At 36.1% G+C, this 19,644-nt stretch overlaps 1 protein-coding gene across 1 annotated transcript in view; it reads left to right on the top strand.

Moving 5' to 3' along the window:
- bma (SCY1-like protein bma) overlaps nucleotides 1-19,644 on the top strand; it is a gene marked incomplete at its 5' end in the record, with an annotated part of 63,179 nt that overhangs the window by 25,152 nt on the left and 18,383 nt on the right. The window contains 3 exons of the mRNA XM_017622481.1: nucleotides 11,316-11,430; nucleotides 13,546-13,691; nucleotides 16,909-17,062. Of these exons, the coding sequence (XP_017477970.1) occupies nucleotides 11,316-11,430; nucleotides 13,546-13,691; nucleotides 16,909-17,062 (415 nt within the window). The remainder of the gene's footprint in view (nucleotides 1-11,315; nucleotides 11,431-13,545; nucleotides 13,692-16,908; nucleotides 17,063-19,644) is intronic.

Below are 19,644 nucleotides of genomic sequence, written 5' to 3'. Positions count from 1 at the left end.
TGTATGCTCCTGAAAATTTTGTGCCCTACTTATTTTTTTCAACTACTACTCCTTGGTATTTGGTGAATTCCCACAAATTTATTGCCGTACCGTCCAGTACCGCAAGCCTTTATTTAGGCGATCTTTTATTTTCTTGTGAATAGCTAATGGTCTGTTTTTTTCAGGTTAACTCCCGTAGTTCAATCTGCATGGTGTCGCACAGTGTTACTAATAATTGAACGCTTGCAACCATCGCAAGGTCGTTAGGCAAAAAAAAGATTGTCCAATAAATAAGAGTCGCCTCTTACCAGGCAATGTCAAATGTTTTAGTGTATTTCTGTCATAAAAGAGCCTCTCAGAAAAACTACCAGCCATTGGAAGAAGCTGTTGAACTTTTTTTATTATTTAACTTCGGCCATCAAACCATTACGGGCCACTGGCCTACAGACAAACATGCAGCGAGAATGGGGCTGCCAGCTAGAAGGTAGAGAAGAAAGTGTCCAGCATTTCCTTTGTGAATGTCAAGACCTAGTGGCTGTTAGACATTAAGCACTTGGGGGACACATACACACCAAACTACCAGATAAATATATCAGGATTTGCTATAGGCGAAATCAGCAAATTCGCAAGGGAATCAAGATGGTTTTAACAAAAAAAAATCAAAATATATATACGTAGATATTAATAATTTCCACGAAATATGCATCAAAATGGCTCCAGACGCTCTAGTTGTGTCGTAGTCAGTTACTATGAAGCACTGCTATCAACCAACCAACCGGTCAACAAGGCTATTGTCAAAAACTGCTTAATATCTCCTTCATCAACGTCGAAACTCAAATTGTCCTGCATCTCGGCAAAGCTACCCGCATAGATATCTGCTGTGATTTAGCAGATGGGAGCGCAGATGACTTTTAGCACTGCTGGCTGATGATGAGACGGCTCTGCAAGGATTAGGTAGGATGCTTTTTGGGCGCGACGCACAGTGCTTCTCTTCCATATGAAATGTGGACAAAAATAGAATTATGGCCGGATTTAAATGAAAATTCACTTTTTAGTAAAATGGAGGACGCTTAATTCAAAAATGAATTTTTTTTTTGATAACTTTTATATTTTCACTGTAAATGCAGTTTGAAGTTGAAAATTTGGGTTCTTGTGGCTTTTACATATGTAAGTTTCTTCTTTCGAAAGCTAAAAACCCGTACCATTTAATAAAATAATTGAAAATGACATATTTTTTATTCATTCCATTAAAATTTAACATTTTTTGAAATTTTGATTAAAAAAATTTGTTTTTCTGGAATACCGCAGGGACACCCTGTGTTTAATTTTATTCCAAAATTTGTATCCCTGTAGTTCTCTACCATCTATATGGCAATAAAAAACGTCAAACCAACATTTTATTTCAATGAATGTATTTTTGACATTTGTTTCCGTGAAGAGCTTAGGTATGGATATGCTCTTATTAAAATTCTTTGTATAAAATTTGTCGACTTTAGTGGCTTCCTGGCGGCATATTGTTTATTTTATAGTGAAATTTCTATTTAATTCTTTTTCGTGGATAAATTACCTTACAAAAATACCAAACACGTTCACATTGCAGACAACGAATTTTTCGATTTTAGGCGGCACTGGGGCGCGGTATTGAAAGCCGGACGCCAGAGCTCTCTGACTTTCAACAATCTGATGCTCTTTATTCGATCTATTTAAAATAGATTAAAAGGAAAATTTAAACTGTGGAATGGACGGTATGCAGTCTAATACGGCTTTCCCACGGCACCCCAATTACATAGTTCGCTCTCTCATTCGTAATTCGCACTCCAATTACCCTTCGAATTACCTAATTCGCCATACAAAATTTTGAGAGCGAATTACCTCATTTGTTGGTAATTCAGATGCAATTACCATGCGAATTACGAACAAATCGGTGCCGTCTCTGATTTTCATCGGAAATTTATCGAAACTAGCTCACAAATCAAACCTTGCATTTTTTCTGAGTACGAAAAGTAAAGTTTATAAATGTGTATATCCCTAATTTAATAAGGAAACTTATAAATTTTTAGGAAGAACCTACATTTTGCATAAATTTTGCACCCAAGAAAAACAAAAACAAGTAAGAGCAGCGCTGTCTTCGGCTATGCCGAAGGCTTCATACCTTTCATGAACATCTGCAAATTTTACTTTGACAGATTACTGCTTTTGAATACATCTGCATACATCGATAGAGGAGTTACATACTTATATAAAAAATCGCATCTAAACAATCAGAGGTATGGAAGATATACTTTATATGGCACCAATCTAAGTGATTTTCACTGCTATGTGATCGGTATGTAAACCGGTAACACAATTTATTGGGTTTAGTTTCCTACATAAAGGAGATATATGGCAAAAACTGGTATCTGAACAATCAGTGCTATAGGAGATAAAGCTTATACAGCATAGATTTTGACGATTTTCTCAGTAGACTTTGTATTATTATTTATAAAATATCTTACGAAATTTATCGGTTTTAGCTGTTCAAATAAAGGAGTTTTACAGTAAAATCCCATATCTGAACAATCAGATGTATGGAAGATATATGTTGTAGTCATCCGATCCTTGTTATTTTCACTGTAAGTATTCTGTTAATAATGAGTGAAAATGGTGCGAAATTTCATGTTCCTAGCTGCATAAATGGAGGAGTTATGATAAAAGACCTCATATCTGAACAATCAGTTGTATGGGGGCTGCAGGTTATAGTGACCCGATCTTTGTTATTTTCGCTGTAAGTCTTCTGTTGATAATGAGTGAAAACAGCGCGAAATTTCATGGTCCTAGCTACATAAATGGATGAATTATAACGAAAAATCTCATATCTGAACAATCAGTTGTATGGGAGCTATAGGTTATAGTTACCCGATCTTTTTAATTTTCACTGTAAGTTTTCTGTTGATAATTATTGAAAACAGTGCGGAATTTCCTGTTCCCAGCTATATAAATGGAGGAGTTATAACGGAAAATTTTATATCTGAACAATCAGTTGTATGGGAGCTATAGGTTATAGTGACCCGATCTTTGTAATTTTCACTGTAAGTATTCTGTTGATAATGGGTGCAAGTACTGCAAAATTTCATGTTCGTAGCTGCATAAATGGAGAAGTTATAACGAAAAATCTCATATCTGAACAATCAGTTGTATGGGAGCTATATGTTATAGTGGTCCGATTCTTCCGGTTCCGACAAATGATTAATACATTATAAAAATACACCCACCTACCAAATTTGATCCGGATATCTCGAAAACTGAGAGACTAGATTGCATACAAACAGACAGACAGACGGACAGACGGACAGACGGACAGACGGACATGGATAAATCAACTCAGCTCGACGTTCTGATCATATAAGTATACATTTTGATGGGTCTATCTCTTTTTGTTCTGGTACTTACAAACATCGGACCAAAGTTATAATACCATTTCATGCTCATGAAAGGTATAAAAAACAAAACACAGACAGAGAACTGTCAAATTGAATTGAGAATGTGCCCGCGGGAATGGGGTAATTCGTTATCGTTATTGGGGGAGCGAAGAAAATAATTCAGGATGCCGTGGGAAAATGGTATAAGTTTTCTGCACGCGCGTTGTTTGTGTTGGTCTTGTCAAAAAGCCTTTGTCAAAAGTGTGTTCAAAAGCATATTAGTTACGGTCAGGATATGCCAACTCGCCCTTGAGTCAACTAATTAACAACGGCATCCAGTGGCGAGAGTTTTAATCAGCTTTAAGGCGATTACTTAAATATCTTCAACCTCCACATTAATTATTTACTATACGTAGGTGCATACATACGTACAGCCTTGTAAAATGCGGTTACCAAGCAATTCATCCTACTTAGTAGAACAAAATAGGAGCTGAGTACTTACGCATATTCAGGGAGACTTATTTTGTATACATATATGGATGTACCTATTTAATTAGTGGGAGTAGTATGCATCCATGCAGGCACAAATATCTACAAACACTCAAGGATCATTACATATATATTTATATGCAGACAGAAATAAGCATACATATGTATACATATGTATGTACGAGTATATATACGCCTTGAGTGTGGTTGTTGCCTTTAAGACTTGCCAAACTAATATGTTTTTTTTCTTCGCTGATGGTGTCTTCAATGTGGTTTATTTAACTTAACCTTATGTTGATTGACAAGTGTTACGCTTTCTCGAGACTGCGATTTATTGAGACATAATCTTACTGAGCCACTTAAGTGTGCATTAGGGTGGAACAAAAAAAAAATAAATTATTCTATTTCGAAATTCAAAGAGTGCGTAGAAGTTGCGTAACATGATCACATTGAACCGTGGTAAGAAGTTTTATGTTCGGATAATATTTACGGTCGCTTTAAATTTTCTAAAAATCTCCCAAAATTTAGTTGTTTTATACTTTTTTAATATTTTCTAGAAATCGTTTTTGTTATTTTGTTACTTTTGGCCTAGTAATAATTATGTTCAACCATTTTTATTGAACCTGAGGCCGTTGGGATGACAAATGAAAAAGTGGAAAAAGCAACAACAGCTTACATGGCGAACTTAGCTCAGGGGTAAGACCACTGTGAACTCGATGAAGAAATCTGATGAGGAGATGTGGTGATCTCCGAAATAGGTTAGGTTATCCTGGCTGCCCACATCCTGTACAGGAAAAGAGCACACTCATGCCTCCATGGGCCCATTGTGGTGTCATATTAGAGACTCCTAGCGTCTCTCCTCTTACCTTAGAAACGAAACCAATTTGTAGCTCTGCTGAAGCCAAACACTCAAAAGAATAGTGGAGAAGCGAGCGCCGACAAGCCCTTGCCAAAGCGGGACTGTGGCATAAGTAATGTGTCACGATTTCGATTTCTTCCTCATCGCGGCAGCTACGACAGTAATAGTTTGACTGCAAACCCATCCTGGCAGCGTGGGTTCCCATAAGGCAGTGCCCGGTGAGAACTCCAATCACATATTGGAGCATTGGTCGCTCCAAACGATAGAGAGGGCGAGATCCACGCTTATATAGCCTAGGCCAGATGTCTCTTGATACCCTTCACATGGGCTCCGCAGACCATCTTGTATTTGCCCGTTCGATGAAGTTATTCTGAAGCCAGAGTTTACAAGAAGATAACGCAATGCCCGCATTACAAGCGGTACTGATCGCAGACAGTAGGGTTCCTTTCCGAGCCAGCTCGTCTGTAACACAGTTGCCCGTATGTCCCTATGACGTGGCACCCATACTACTTGAGTAGACTAACTCCTTGCTATTTAGAGTACGTCTACATTCCATGACAATCTTCGATGTGGGACTGTGTAGTCCGGGCGCCTGAAGTCTGCTGGAAGATCTACCAAACTTCTAGAGTTTCCGAATCTCGTGTCACTCCATTTGGCCAGCGCGTTTAACCTGATATCATTACAACCTGCCTGTAGTTTTCCATGTAGGTCCATAGGTAGAAAATGGAGCAAGGTATCCAGGGCTTTAGTCGACATTAAGGGCAATGCCCCCCTGATCATCATGCACGACGCCCTTTGGACTTTTGTTAGTCTGTAGATTTGTCCACGGACGGCCACCAGATCGTTATACCTTAAAAGAGAATACGACGAACTACCGCTGTGTATATCCAGTTCACAATGTGATGCTTCAAGCCCCATTTTTTCCTATTACTGATTTACAGGCATACAGGGCAGTTATAGCCTTCTTGCACCGCTCTTCTACATTGCGCCGCCAAGTTAGCTTTCTGTCCAATATATCGCCCAAGTACCTAAATTCATCCGAGAAAGCCAGCGTAACAACATTCAAGGAAGGAAGTTGCAAGGAAGGAAGTTGACACTAAGGCCAGATTCATTGGATCAGGTTTCCACAACGCGTAAGGCGCATTCGACCAGGTTGCATAGAACTTGGGGGTGCATATTGCCGCCAGGGCCATATCATCAGCGTAAGCAATGACCTGACAACATGTGGTTTGTAGCCGTGGATTCCGCAGGAGTGGGGAGAAGACACCGCCTTGCGAGGTGGCGTGGTTTGCATATCTTGTTACCGATACCTCTCCCATATCCTAGAATATAGTTCTTCTGCCCGAGGTTAGTTAGGGCGTGGAGAACAACTTTTGTGAGAACATTATTGAAGGCAACCTCGATATCAAGGAACACGCCTAATGCGTATTCCTTAAACGTGATTGCCTTTTCAATAGAGCTAACAATATTATGCAAAGCTATATGTACAGACCGGCCTTTTCAATAGGCATGCTGACAGCTAGACAGTTCACTTGTATCAATTTCCTGTCGGATCTTCAAGGCCAGTAGTCTTTCCAGAACCTTCAGAAAGAAAGATGTAAGGCTTATCTATCTAAAGTCGGATCTCCGAAGTAGCAGCTATATACTTCTATGAATTTTCATTAAAAACGGCCTCGAGTTCAATATAAATTGTTGAATATTTTCTAGAAAAATTTAACACGGTCCGCACTCTTACAATTTTGTAATCGACATTTTTTTCCGCTCCACTCTAATGTGCTTATACTTTACATACATATGTATGTATTTATGTTTATTTAGTATAAAATAAATATATAGCTGCTTTAAACTGACGTAGCCTGAGTTGAGTAAACAACGCGCTAAGAAAAATCTTAAGTAATCAAGGCCAACATAAAGCAAAGGTGTAAATACAGCTGTTCCTGCTGTTGTGGCCTTGAGTTAATCTGCCTCTCGTCTGCTTCACAGGATGTTGATGCTAACAATGCTTTTAGCCATGCGACCTTACTTTTTCAATGCAGCTGTACATACTTAAGTCTTTTTACTCTGTGAATCTGTGTTGTGAGAATGGCAATGACATTGATGTTTGTAACGCTTGCTGTTGGTAAGAAAATAACGTACCGAGAGCAGCATACAAAAAAGGACTTATATACATATAATAATTATGTACCTATGTATACTTAAAAGAGTTGTTACTGATTGCAACCCAGTCACGGGATGACTGAAAAATCTTTACTTTCCCACGGACCTCCGTAATTTCTTGCCGAATTAGGTTACCGTTGCCGTTACCAGTTACTATTCCAAATTGTTACCAGTTAACATTAGCGTTACCATTATCATAACTAGTACCACTTATAATTATTATAATCCTTGCCATCTTTACGACCATTGAAAGGCATTAAGTGTTTTTAAATAACTCAGTGCGAGGGAAGACCAGGATGTTTGCATGTTTGACAGGGCTACCCCTTTCATGTGATTTCTTTAATCTGCTTTTGGAGAAGATGATAAGAGCTGCGGAACTGAACCGCTCAGGAACAACTTTTTACAAGAGCGTGCAATTGCTGACGGACATCGACATCATCGACATCATTGGCATCAAGAACCGCGAAGTCTCTTCTGCCTTCTCGAAGTTGGATAAGGAAATAAAGCGACTGGGTCTGGTCGTCAACGAATACAAAACGAAGTGTCTTCTGTCATCAAACAAACAGTCAGCGCATTCGCGCCTTGGCACTCACGTCACTGTTTACAGTTGTACTTTCGAAAAAGTAGAGAATTTCGTTTACTTGGGAACTAAGTAGCATTAGCACCGTAAATAATGGCTACATGGAAATCCAACGCAGAATCTTCGTTGCCAACAACTGGTACTGAGTAGGCAATTCAGGAGTGAAGTCCTCTCTCGACGTACGAAAACCACGCTCTATAAGTCACTCATCATGCCCCTGCTGGTATATGGCGCAGAAGCTTAGACAATGACAACATCGGATGAGGCGGCTCCGACGTCAAGTACCGCAGTCGATGGAACGATGAGCTGTATGAGCTTTACAACGACATGGACATTGTTCAGCGAATTAAAATATAGCTGCTTCTCTGGCTTGGCCACGTCGTTCGAATGGGCACCGACGCTCCAGCTCTGAAAGTATTCAAATCGGAACCCGCTGGTGGTAGCAGAGAAAGAGGGAGGCCCCCATGGCGCTTTAAAGACCAGGTGGAGAAGGAATTTTCTTTACTTGGCATTTCCAATTGGCGCCAGTTGGCACAGAAGAGAAACGACTGGCGTGCTTTGCTGAACTTGGTCAAAATCGCTGAGACGCTTACAGCGCCAAATAAAAAGAAGATCCCTGCTGAAGTCTAGAAAAAATAAGTCTGATGAGGAGATGTGGGGATCTCCGAAATAGCTGCTATATTCTACCGCTTAGAATTTGTTGCTTTTTCAATTTTTCCTAGTAAATAATCGTGGTACAAAGCTCAATAAAAATATAACAAAATAAAATGTTAATAAGCCATTGACAAAAAGAAGAAGATTTCAAGAGTGGAATCTTAGATAGACTGTTGAAGACAAACTTCACACAATTGCGTTTACCTGGGATAACAATGCATGCAAGAGTCATGTCCGAAAGATATTTGTTGCAACAATATTTATTTTTCGTGAACAATCCGAGATGGTGGCATTCAAATTGAAGGGCCTTCGAAACATTTTCATTTTTATTGATTTCTCATTGGTTCGAATGCTGAGCGCTGTAAATACACCACCCCACCATTTAGAATTCATTCACGATGCGATTGTATATTTCGTTGAAAGAGTTTATGGTATTGGTCAGAGGTGACTGTTGCTGTTTTCCTTGAAATTGAAATAAAAAATGGTCAAAGCACTGAGTAATTTGAATGACGAACATGAAAAGGTCAATATTCCGATTGACTGTAACAGTTGAACATATGAAGTTATTCTAAAATAATGATACATATTAGTAAGTTCATTAATTTTTTGGTCGTCTACTAATGGATATGGATTTCTTACAATTCGATCCTTCCGCATGGCCTGACATAAAGGGAAAACGAATTTCCCAGTCATGAGTACCGACCGAACAATATATACCACACAAAATAAATTCGTACGAGCCAAAGTATTCGAAATAAATATTGGAGACGTATTTTAGATAACGATTCATTATGTATGATGTTGCCATTAAATAGAGTATAGAACAGGGATAGAAAATCAAATCTTCAAATTGTACTTAGTTTGAGGAAAAAATTGTACCTAAAAGCTGACGAATGTACATTTTTCACACATTTCACAGTATGAAAACACGAAGGGAATCTTTCACGCCTCATTTTGGGTTCACCTTCCCTAATAAGTTAAGCTCTGTTCAAACTGGAAGAACTTTTAGAGACCAAACCAAGTTTTAGACAATTCGAATCATTATATTGCCTCAACCCCTGTATACGTGCTGCAACAACTTGCCACCACTCACTGGGAGCTCTTTTGACTATGCTTCTGAAACTTTTGCTCGCCCACACCCTCTATGTGTGTAAGCCAAGCTCTCGCATTCGCTTGGTCGCTTCATATGGCGCCAAAATGTTGATTCTGTTAATAATACACCTATATACCGTATATACACAAGTACATAACCAACCGGTTTCAGGTGGTTTGAAAACACTAGCGTATTTTCGCGTGTTAATCTGCTCAGATCGTCTGAAAAGACTAGTACGTCGAGGCACATTAGTTCCATTTCAAAATATGTTTTCACTTATTTGACATTTTTACATTTGAACCTTTCGAGCCTTTACTCAACCTTAAGAAGAGAGGAAAAGAGATTGGTTTAGCGGGGAATGGGGAAAAGCTCCTAGCAACAAAGAGAGGGAGCACTACTTCGAAGTTATAAAAGACTTTGTTTACATAGGAGCCAGCATACTGTGAGTCAGGTGATTAGTTAAAGCCTGGTTATGGCAACTTAACTTAACTTAAGGCTCTCTCTTAAAAATTCTGTTAAATGGGTGTTGCTTATAATTGAACAGCCGAAACTTAACGCAACTTAATGCCACGCCGAAATCTGTTTCATTTTGATTCTCTAAGTTCTACGTTCCTTTAAGTTAAGTTAAGTTGCCATAATCAGGCTTTTAGGCTTAGCAGGTATGTTCAAGTGCATTCGAGAGAACAAATCTGCACAAGCTTTGTGACCCTTACGGGTATGTTATCCAAGCCCAGATGGATTCGTCTGGATTGGCATAACTATAAGGAGGAACAAAGTTCTAGGACAATTTATTTGGCTAAGAAGAAAATTTACCGAAAATGGTGTACATACCGAATGTTTTTTCAAACTATAAAAGGGCTGAAAAAAGTACAATTGTACCAACTTTTCCATCATAACAATGAAATAAACATACTTTTTATATCTTTTCAATATTTTCAGACCTCCTTAGGTATTCCATATGATTGCATCTGGCGGTTTTTTAACCGATTTCAGACTTATAATTATTTGCAAGAGTAATTTTACTTACTTTTTGGTAGAGAAAAATTTTGCACGCATACGAGAACGTGAAAATTTCAAAAACAGTGCTCAGTGCGTTTAACCTTAAAAGCATTTTTCAAGTTTGTTATTTTACTACAATTTTCTATGATTATATTGTGAGCTCAACTTTTTTTCCTCAATTAGTTTGAATTCATTTCACAAATTTCGGAAGGAACAGAATTTATAATTATAAAATTTAAGGAGTTTACTATCACATTTTTCTCAACGTAAATACCTAACTAAGAACTTGAGTGTAACCTCGAAAGAGCCATAGAAAAACAGTAAAATGAAATAATGCGGCTCAAGTGGCGAGGCAAGTGCAAGTACAAATTGAAACTCCTAAGCATGCAAATATTTACGCTTTCCATTCTGCTGGAGATTAAACCACTTTAAAGATAATTTAAATGTTGTCAGCATTTCTTTTATTTCTAACTTGCTGAAACGAGATACACTCTGTTTACACAGGTTAAGTACATTACCCGCAAGGCTTAAGTCTGCTTGGCTGGTATTGTGTGCATGGTGGTGTGCATTAACGAGTAGACCGTTTTTTACTGTATTATATTTAGGCGGCGAAAAGTGGGAGAAGCTTTCAGGCCGTTCGAGCTTTCGCACCTTGTTGAGATTGGTATTTTTTTTTTGTTTTTGCTTTCTTTTCAATTAAAGAGTTACAAAATTATATGCACTGTGTTTAATATTGAAAATTTAATCAACTTTGTTTGAGTAAAAAAAAATTTGTTTTTAATTTAAATTTAAAAGTAGGTTATTTTTTAAAGGGCGAGTTGTATAACATGTGATTCTGACTTTGTGGAAGTATTTCAGCCCTCCATACCGTCGGTGGTAGTTCTCAGTTCGTTGATCTTATTCAAGATAAAGTTGTAGAACAGACTGCATTTATTTATTTTTATTTTATTATTGTTTTCTTTTTTTTTGATAAAAGGAAATATTCTACTTTTCTCTGAATATATTTTTGTACTCTTTTTCTCGTGTAACTGTTTCACTCCATAGCCATAAAAATACTCAAATACTCATACATATGTTGGTAAAAATGTATATTTTTATTTCTTTTAGCGATCCCGCCGTAAATGCACTTAAGTTCTTGGATGTGGTCAACATGAAGGATACATCGCAAAAATCTCATTTCTATAAAAATACGCTAATGGAAGCGATGCCGCTGATACCCAGGGTAAGTAGCCTACGCAAACCATCTACTATATGTATATACAGTCTGCGTCGAAAATATCCTCACCTTGACGTTTTGACGTATTTATTTATTTATATTTTCCANTCTTTTATTTCTAACTTGCTGAAACGAGATACACTCTGTTTACACAGGTTAAGTACATTACCCGCAAGGCTTAAGTCTGCTTGGCTGGTATTGTGTGCATGGTGGTGTGCATTAACGAGTAGACCGTTTTTTACTGTATTATATTTAGGCGGCGAGAAGTGGGAGAAGCTTTCAGGCCGTTCGAGCTTTCGCACCTTGTTGAGATTGGTATTTTTTTTTTGTTTTTGCTTTCTTTTCAATTAAAGAGTTACAAAATTATATGCACTGTGTTTAATATTGAAAATTTAATCAACTTTGTTTGAGTAAAAAAAAATTTGTTTTTAATTTAAATTTAAAAGTAGGTTATTTTTTAAAGGGCGAGTTGTATAACATGTGATTCTGACTTTGTGGAAGTATTTCAGCCCTCCATACCGTCGGTGGTAGTTCTCAGTTCGTTGATCTTATTCAAGATAAAGTTGTAGAACAGACTGCATTTATTTATTTTTATTTTATTATTGTTTTCTTTTTTTTTGATAAAAGGAAATATTCTACTTTTCTCTGAATATATTTTTGTACTCTTTTTCTCGTGTAACTGTTTCACTCCATAGCCATAAAAATACTCAAATACTCATACATATGTTGGTAAAAATGTATATTTTTATTTCTTTTAGCGATCCCGCCGTAAATGCACTTAAGTTCTTGGATGTGGTCAACATGAAGGATACATCGCAAAAATCTCATTTCTATAAAAATACGCTAATGGAAGCGATGCCGCTGATACCCAGGGTAAGTAGCCTACGCAAACCATCTACTATATGTATATACAGTCTGCGTCGAAAATATCCTCACCTTGACGTTTTGACGTATTTATTTATTTATATTTTCCAAACCAAATTTCTCTAATTTTTTATTAAAAATATAGTTTACGCACCACAAGAATCGATTTTTTTAATTTCATACAGAACTCGATAAAATGGAAGAAAAGTCAAGAAATTTTCATCGAAATTTTCAATTCGATTTCTTAGAAAAAGTGAGTATACAGTTTTGTAGCACGTTCAATTTAAGTTTAATAAAGTGAGTGTTGCCCATTTTCTTCCATATAAAAATAGATTTTCTTCATGCTTTTTAGGAAGAAAATCCACAACACCCTCGAAAAAAATAGCAAAAATTAACTGTAGTTTTTAGCGACTTGAAACTTGCACTTTATTGTACTAAAACTTGATGGGCTGACAAAATCAATCAATACGGAAATTTTTCCAAGAAATCGAATTAAAAAGTTGAAAACTGCTTGGTATTTCTTGCATTTTCCCGAGTCCTGCATGGAATTAAAAAAAAAATATTCTTGTAGTTTTTGCTGTTGAATGAACTACGTATATTTTCATACAAAAATAAGAAACACTTGGTATTGAAAATATGAATAAATAAAATCATAAAAACGTCAGGGTACGCATATTTTTGACGCTGACTGTATATATTTTATGTATGCGTGCACTTTACGCGGCACTTGGGTGAAAGCGTGAAATTTTACACGCTTGTGCATAAGAAATATCAAAGCAATGAACCAACCAAACAGCTCTTCCCTTACACTTAACTCATTTTAAATAAGAAATCATCATTGCAACAGGTGTAGTGACCGTAAAAGGCAAAGGGACCAACATGAAACTGGCATTGCTAATATACTCACATACTCGTACATACTTGCATGCATATATACATACTTACAATATTTATTTTTCGTGAAGCTGAAAGTGGTAGTCGGAGTCAGCTGTGCGCTTAATGGCGAAATAAAATTTCCACACCAATTGCATGGCACATAAAAGTACCTGTTGCCACAAAGGCGACTACATACAGGATCTTGTCGCTAACGATATTTTTGGAAATTTTATGACTTGCGAATTTCACACAAGGTGTAATACGTAATACAAATACATAAAATAATGCAAGGAACATATGTTTGCACATAAAATACTTGTGTAAAAGAGAGCATACTGACCAGTTATTTTACGTGACTAACAATTAACATTTTTATTGCAGAAATTATGGTGGCAAAATGTGTGGCCAATGTTGCAGGCTGAAATTAGCAATGGAGAAGTACTGGCAGCAGTTTTACAACCGGTCATTACACTCATACAAGAAGCATCTCCCAGTGAATACGAGTCGATTATGGCACCTACAATGAAGTGAGTTTTGAAAAATCGCTTTAACCCTCTCATACCCGATGTTGAAATTTTGGTTAATAAATCTCGGCGTTAATAACACTTTGAAATTCTGTGATGGCAAAAAGCTGAATTTCATGCCATAATTATGGAACAAATTAGTTTTTAACGTCTTTTCCTTGTGGCTACTTGTGCGCAACATAAATGTTGCTGAAAATGCTTCTGCAACATTTACAAAAATACACATAAAAAGTTATATTTTTTCATATGCAAAGGGGTTTAGATTATGAAACTTATTAACCCTTAAAGGGTAACGTTATTTTACACACGTTAAAGGTAATCTTCGTCGAATCGACGAAGTCCTTTTTTTCTCCCATTTTTTGTAAGAAAAATATTACATGCAAGATTGCCAAACTACTTTTAATAATGATGAAACTTAACTAGAAAGAAAACACAGTTGCTACTTATTATTTAAGCTTTTTTATATTTTAGAGCAATTCGCTCTTAAGTCCGATGGCGAGAAAAATTGAAAACGAGCAACAGTGTTCGTCGAATCGACGAAGATTACCCGTTCAGGATTAAGGCAAATGAAATGAAAACATCAAATCTTAAAAATTGTTTTTAGTTTTTGTTAGAAAACTTTGTAAAAGTTTTAGCTCCATCCAATTTAATTCGGGAATGAGAGAGTTAATAACTACATATAATAATATGCAAACGTTTAACTAAAGATATTCTTTATCGTTTAAGTTTGAAAATTTAATTGGCTAATAACTTCCATAAAACGAGAATATTTTTTAATTTGAAAGGTTTCAAAAATATTCCTTTAATTCCGTTCCTTTAAACAAGAAATGAGATCTCTGAGTGAAAATGCGTAGGAACAACGAGCTCAGACCCGCCACTGTGAGCTCGACTAGATCGAAAATTGATTAATGCGGTTATCCAGAATCCAATTAATTGGAGCGAAATCTGAGAACCGACATTTAGTGTTTTTCATGAAAAGATTTGATTAGCTACTTAAAAATCAAATAGCTTTCCATAACAAAATTCGATTTTTAAATTGGCATCTGCCCCTACCTGGCTACGCCCTTGTCTACGGATAGAGATTTGTTTTTAGAGCTTGCAGATTCTAAGTCCAATGCATAACCCATTAATGCGAGCATTTGTTAGCCAGCTGCAAGCTACATAGATGTAGGCTTACAGATTAAGCCGCCGCAGATTTCACTGAGTCCTTAATTGAAAAGCTCCCTCTCTTTCTACCGTGAGCCAGGGCTCCACAGCGGTTGGCTGCCGCACAAAGGCTGATCACATTATGCCTGCCCCTTTTGACGTAATAATTTTATAATTACCAATGATTTTCCCAAGTATCCTTAAACTGACAAATTACCGTAACAATGTTAACACACGGCGAGAGTTTCTTTATTCACATTCCGAACATTTGCAATACATCTTTCTGTTCACTTATTCATTAGAACGTTGTTCCCGGAAAATATGAGGCCGGATAATAATTTCATTTCGTCTCTAGTACGGAATTCATAGAATATTGCATGAAAATAATGACGCTAGAGAAACCAAGTAGGTGTTTACAAATTGTTTTACGAAAAAATGTAATTAAATATTAATAAGCTGATACCTAATAATTTCATTATCTTCTGCTTCTTTATAACCATTGTTCCTGATAAAATAAACGACTATTATCTTCTAGTTCCGGACTGAATAATAAAGAAGCACGCCCACGGTCAATTAATAGAAAAAATATGTGATCCACGAACAGTATTGCCAGACATGCATTATTAGTTGAAGCGGTTGTAATTTCACTTATGACTTTATTACTAATTTTTACATTTTTGAATATGACTTTATTTCATTTTTGGATTGGAAATAACGTCATATGGTTATATCTCAAAAAAAAATATGGAAATGAGACCATATGGCCTTATTGCGTATGGTATTATTGCACTCCACCATCACCAGGACATGTCCTCCTTTTTGCCTAAAACCGATATGTCCTCTTTTATGACTGAAATGTTCTCCTTTTACGCATTTTGTATTTTTCGCATATGTATTTCTAAAGTTGATTTTTTTTATTTGTAAAAAATTATTAAAAATCATATAACTGAACATATAAGATTTTTCTAAAAATTCTGAATAAAATTTTTAAAATTGTTTACGGAAATTGTTAAAATTTGTTGAACCTTTATAATTTTTGTACAAAGTTTGAAATTTGGATTTATATGGTGCTTGTTATATGTATAATCCCTAGACTTTTGTAAAAAATTATAAAGAAAAGAAAAATAGCCAAACTGGTCACAATGTCACTTACCTTTATCGGCTGACCACAAGTGCATATGTACATATGTACACATCGTCGCTTGGCGTGGTATGTCCACGTATGAGGTGGCTGAGGAAACAAATTATTTTCGGTACCCTGTCTCAGTGCTGGCCTACTTTATAAATTTAATGGTCAATAATTTTAGTATAAGCTCATAGTTAATAAGTTCAGTTAGAAAATCATTCAAAAGTTGAGAAGAAGATACATTTATATGCACTTTTGTGAAATTTTCCGACTATAATATACTATTCTATAATATATGCGGTATTAGATGCCAAGCGACGATATTTTTTATTTAAAATGTTTTTATCAAAATATATTGTTCCGCAGGCGTCCTCTTTTTAAACCTTACCTGTAGTAAATGTCCTCCTTTTTTGTTTCAATTGCCCTACCAAGCTAAATGTTCATCTGGTAACCCTACCAATGGCTCGCAGCAGACAACTGCATACAAAAGTATTTGTTAAAATGTTCTTTATCTTCTGCAAATTTACTGCGCCTTGCAGTGCAACTACCAAATAATTTATGCATTCTATTCTCCTTGCTTCATCTCTTGAAGTCATCGGACGCTTCCGCTTTTAGTTGGCAAGTAGTTGCTGATTAGATAATTAATACTCAGCGCCGTTTCTTTGCGTCCGGTTTGCACTATCAAAAAATAGAATTCAAATAAACTTATAGTATTACAGCAGATACTTGCTGCNGAACTGAACTAATGAGATATACCTAAGGTTTTTCTTCAAAAGCCATTCTCCTTGTTTCGAGATCTTATTTTTAAAATAAATTTGCAAAATTTTCCCGATTTACAGTAACTCAAATAAGTGTTAAAGTGTGTTCGTAGCTATTGTGAATTTTTACCATACTTGTTAGTTTTCTTAGCGATCGTTTGCTAAACAATTTGAAATTTTCTCCTTACAGAGTTATTTTCGGTTCACCTAAATCCATCCAGGCTACTGTGACTTTACTGGAGAATTTGCATTTGATTATTGAGAAGACCGCACCGGGCGATGTCACCACTGACATTATTCCTATGCTGTTTTTTGCATTCGAAAGCTCAACAATACAAGTACAGGTAAATACATACATAAATAAAAAGTGTTAGTATTTATAGGTTAAGGAAATTATAATTTTTTTTTTCTATTATAATGATTTTGAATAAAATGTTTTGACGCGATTAAACAATTTTAACATCTGAATGCAGAGCTATGTGATTTTACGCTTTTTTAACTTGGCGTATTACAAATTTGGGTTGCTAAAAATTTACTTTCTCTTATGAGATTATTTTCTTGAACTAATTAGTGGTTAACATGTTATTATTGAACGCAATTTATAATTTAAAGGGCCCGTTAAAATTAACCTAATCGTCACACCACTTAATACACATTTTAGCTTACCACTAAAAAGTTTGTAACAAAATGCTTTTAGAAAAAGCTGAGATTTTTTTTTTAATTTCCCATTTCCTCGAAAACTGCCTGGTACTGTCCGTGTAAATTTGTTCCTCTTAAGATATTCTTATTTACCATCTAACTACATAATAGGTGAGTAAATATAGTTTTGTTTTTGCTTTTTTATATGAAAGGAAAACATATCACACACAAGTATTCAAACATGCGTACATACATTTATACACACATAACTACATACATACATAAGTATGTAATAGATAGCCTCCAACCATGCAATTTACTTCAAACTTAAAAGAGCAACCACAAAGTGAAAGCCAACTTAAGAGTTAAAAGTTGCTGACTGGTTAAGTATCGCAATTATGTAGATGAATTACATACATATGTATGTATATGTACATATGTATGAATGTATGTATAGATGAATACATATACCCACACAGCAGCTCATTTCGCTGGACGACTACAATGATTCTTATCGAAAAATTGTGGGTGGGAAAGCTGGCGATTGAACGTGAATGTTAGAACTTTTTGCAGAAAATTTATTTTAACTGCGCATTTAAAATCAACAGGTGTCAAATACATACATATGTATGTACATATCCTGCGTTTTCATAAAACACAAAGCAAAAATAATTTTCAGCTGAAATTGAATGATGAAATCACTTGAACTTTTTCTTATTTTCGGAAGAGTTAAAAATGAAATATTTTTGCTAAGAAAATTAACACTTCTAGAATATTACCTACCAAATCCATGTCGGGGATGCTCTATCTTTTGGTGCTATTACCGATTTCCAGTTTCAACCGGAAGAGCATTAAAAAAACAGGAAATCCATTCCAGAAAGAATTTCCCGACTTAAATTATGTACTTTTGTCCGCAGAATCTGATTCCGTGGTAAGAACATGTACATATGTATGTCCGTTTTTAAAAAATGGACTTCCGGCCGAAAGCGGAAGTCGGCAATACGAACCAAATATGAAGCAACATGGTAATTCACATTTTTTCGTTTTCGAATTAACATATTTTCCTCATTTAAGAGGCCCAGGACGAGTTTAAGTTCGAAGGTTAGTTGTGGGTTGAAAAGGCACTTCCGAAAAAAAAGTCGCAAACAAAAGTTACGTATTTTTATCCACAGAATCCGAAGCAGTAGTAAAAACATGTATGTCTAATTAAAAAAAAGTAACTTCCGGTCAGTTTAACTCACTTCCGGTCGACACCGGAAGACGGTAATACCACCATAAGATAGAGCATTTTTGCGTTAATCAATAAAAAACATTTCCCTTCATTTTAGAGGGGTAGGTGGGTGGGCCCGGACACCCTGTATACATATACACTCCCTAGTTTTAAGGCTTACTTTGAGAGGATTTTAGGGTTATACAAATTTTTAGTCCTTGGCGACTCCTAAAAATAGCCAAAATCGAGTTTTCTTTATAACTCNCCAGGACGAGTTTAAGTTCGAAGGTTAGTTGTGGGTTGAAAAGGCACTTCCGAAAAAAAAGTCGCAAACAAAAGTTACGTATTTTTATCCACAGACTCCGAAGCAGTAGTAAAAACATGTATGTCTAATTAAAAAAAAGTAACTTCCGGTCAGTTTAACTCACTTNTTTTCGAATTAACATATTTTCCTCATTTAAGAGGCCCAGGACGAGTTTAATTTCGAAGGTTAGTTGTGGGTGTAAAAGGCACTTCCGAAAAAAAAGTTGCAAACAAAAGTTACGTATTTTTATCCACAGAATCCGAAGCAGTAGTAAAAACATGTATGTCTAATTAAAAAAAAGTAACTTCCGGTCAGTTTAACTCACTTCCGGTCGACACCGGAAGACGGTAATACCACCATAAGATAGAGCATTTTTTCGTTAATCAATAAAAAACATTTCCCTCCATCTTAGAGGGGTGGGCGGGTGGTCTCAGACACCTTGTATACATATACACTCGNCACCGGAAGACGGTAATACCACCATAAGATAGAGCATTTTTGCGTTAATCAATAAAAAACATTTCCCTTCATTTTAGAGGGGTAGGTGGGTGGGCCCGGACACCCTGTATACATATACACTCCCTAGTTTTAAGGCTTACTTTGAGAGGATTTTAGGGTTATACAAATTTTTAGTCCTTGGCGACTCCTAAAAATAGCCAAAATCGAGTTTTCTTTATAACTCTTTTTTATTTAGTGTGATACATGATTGAAAAATAATTTTGAGAACTTTATATCTTTTTCTGATCCTTTTACGTTAGAGTTTCTGCCCCATT

The sequence above is a fragment of the Rhagoletis zephyria genome, unplaced genomic scaffold, assembly GCF_001687245.7.
Source record: "Rhagoletis zephyria isolate East Lansing unplaced genomic scaffold, Rhagoletis_zephyria_1.1 Rzeph_scaffold_02815, whole genome shotgun sequence".
Taxonomy (NCBI): domain Eukaryota; kingdom Metazoa; phylum Arthropoda; class Insecta; order Diptera; family Tephritidae; genus Rhagoletis; species Rhagoletis zephyria.
The sequence above is the reverse complement of the archived record's forward strand: the minus strand, read 5'-3'. Positions and strand labels throughout refer to the sequence as shown.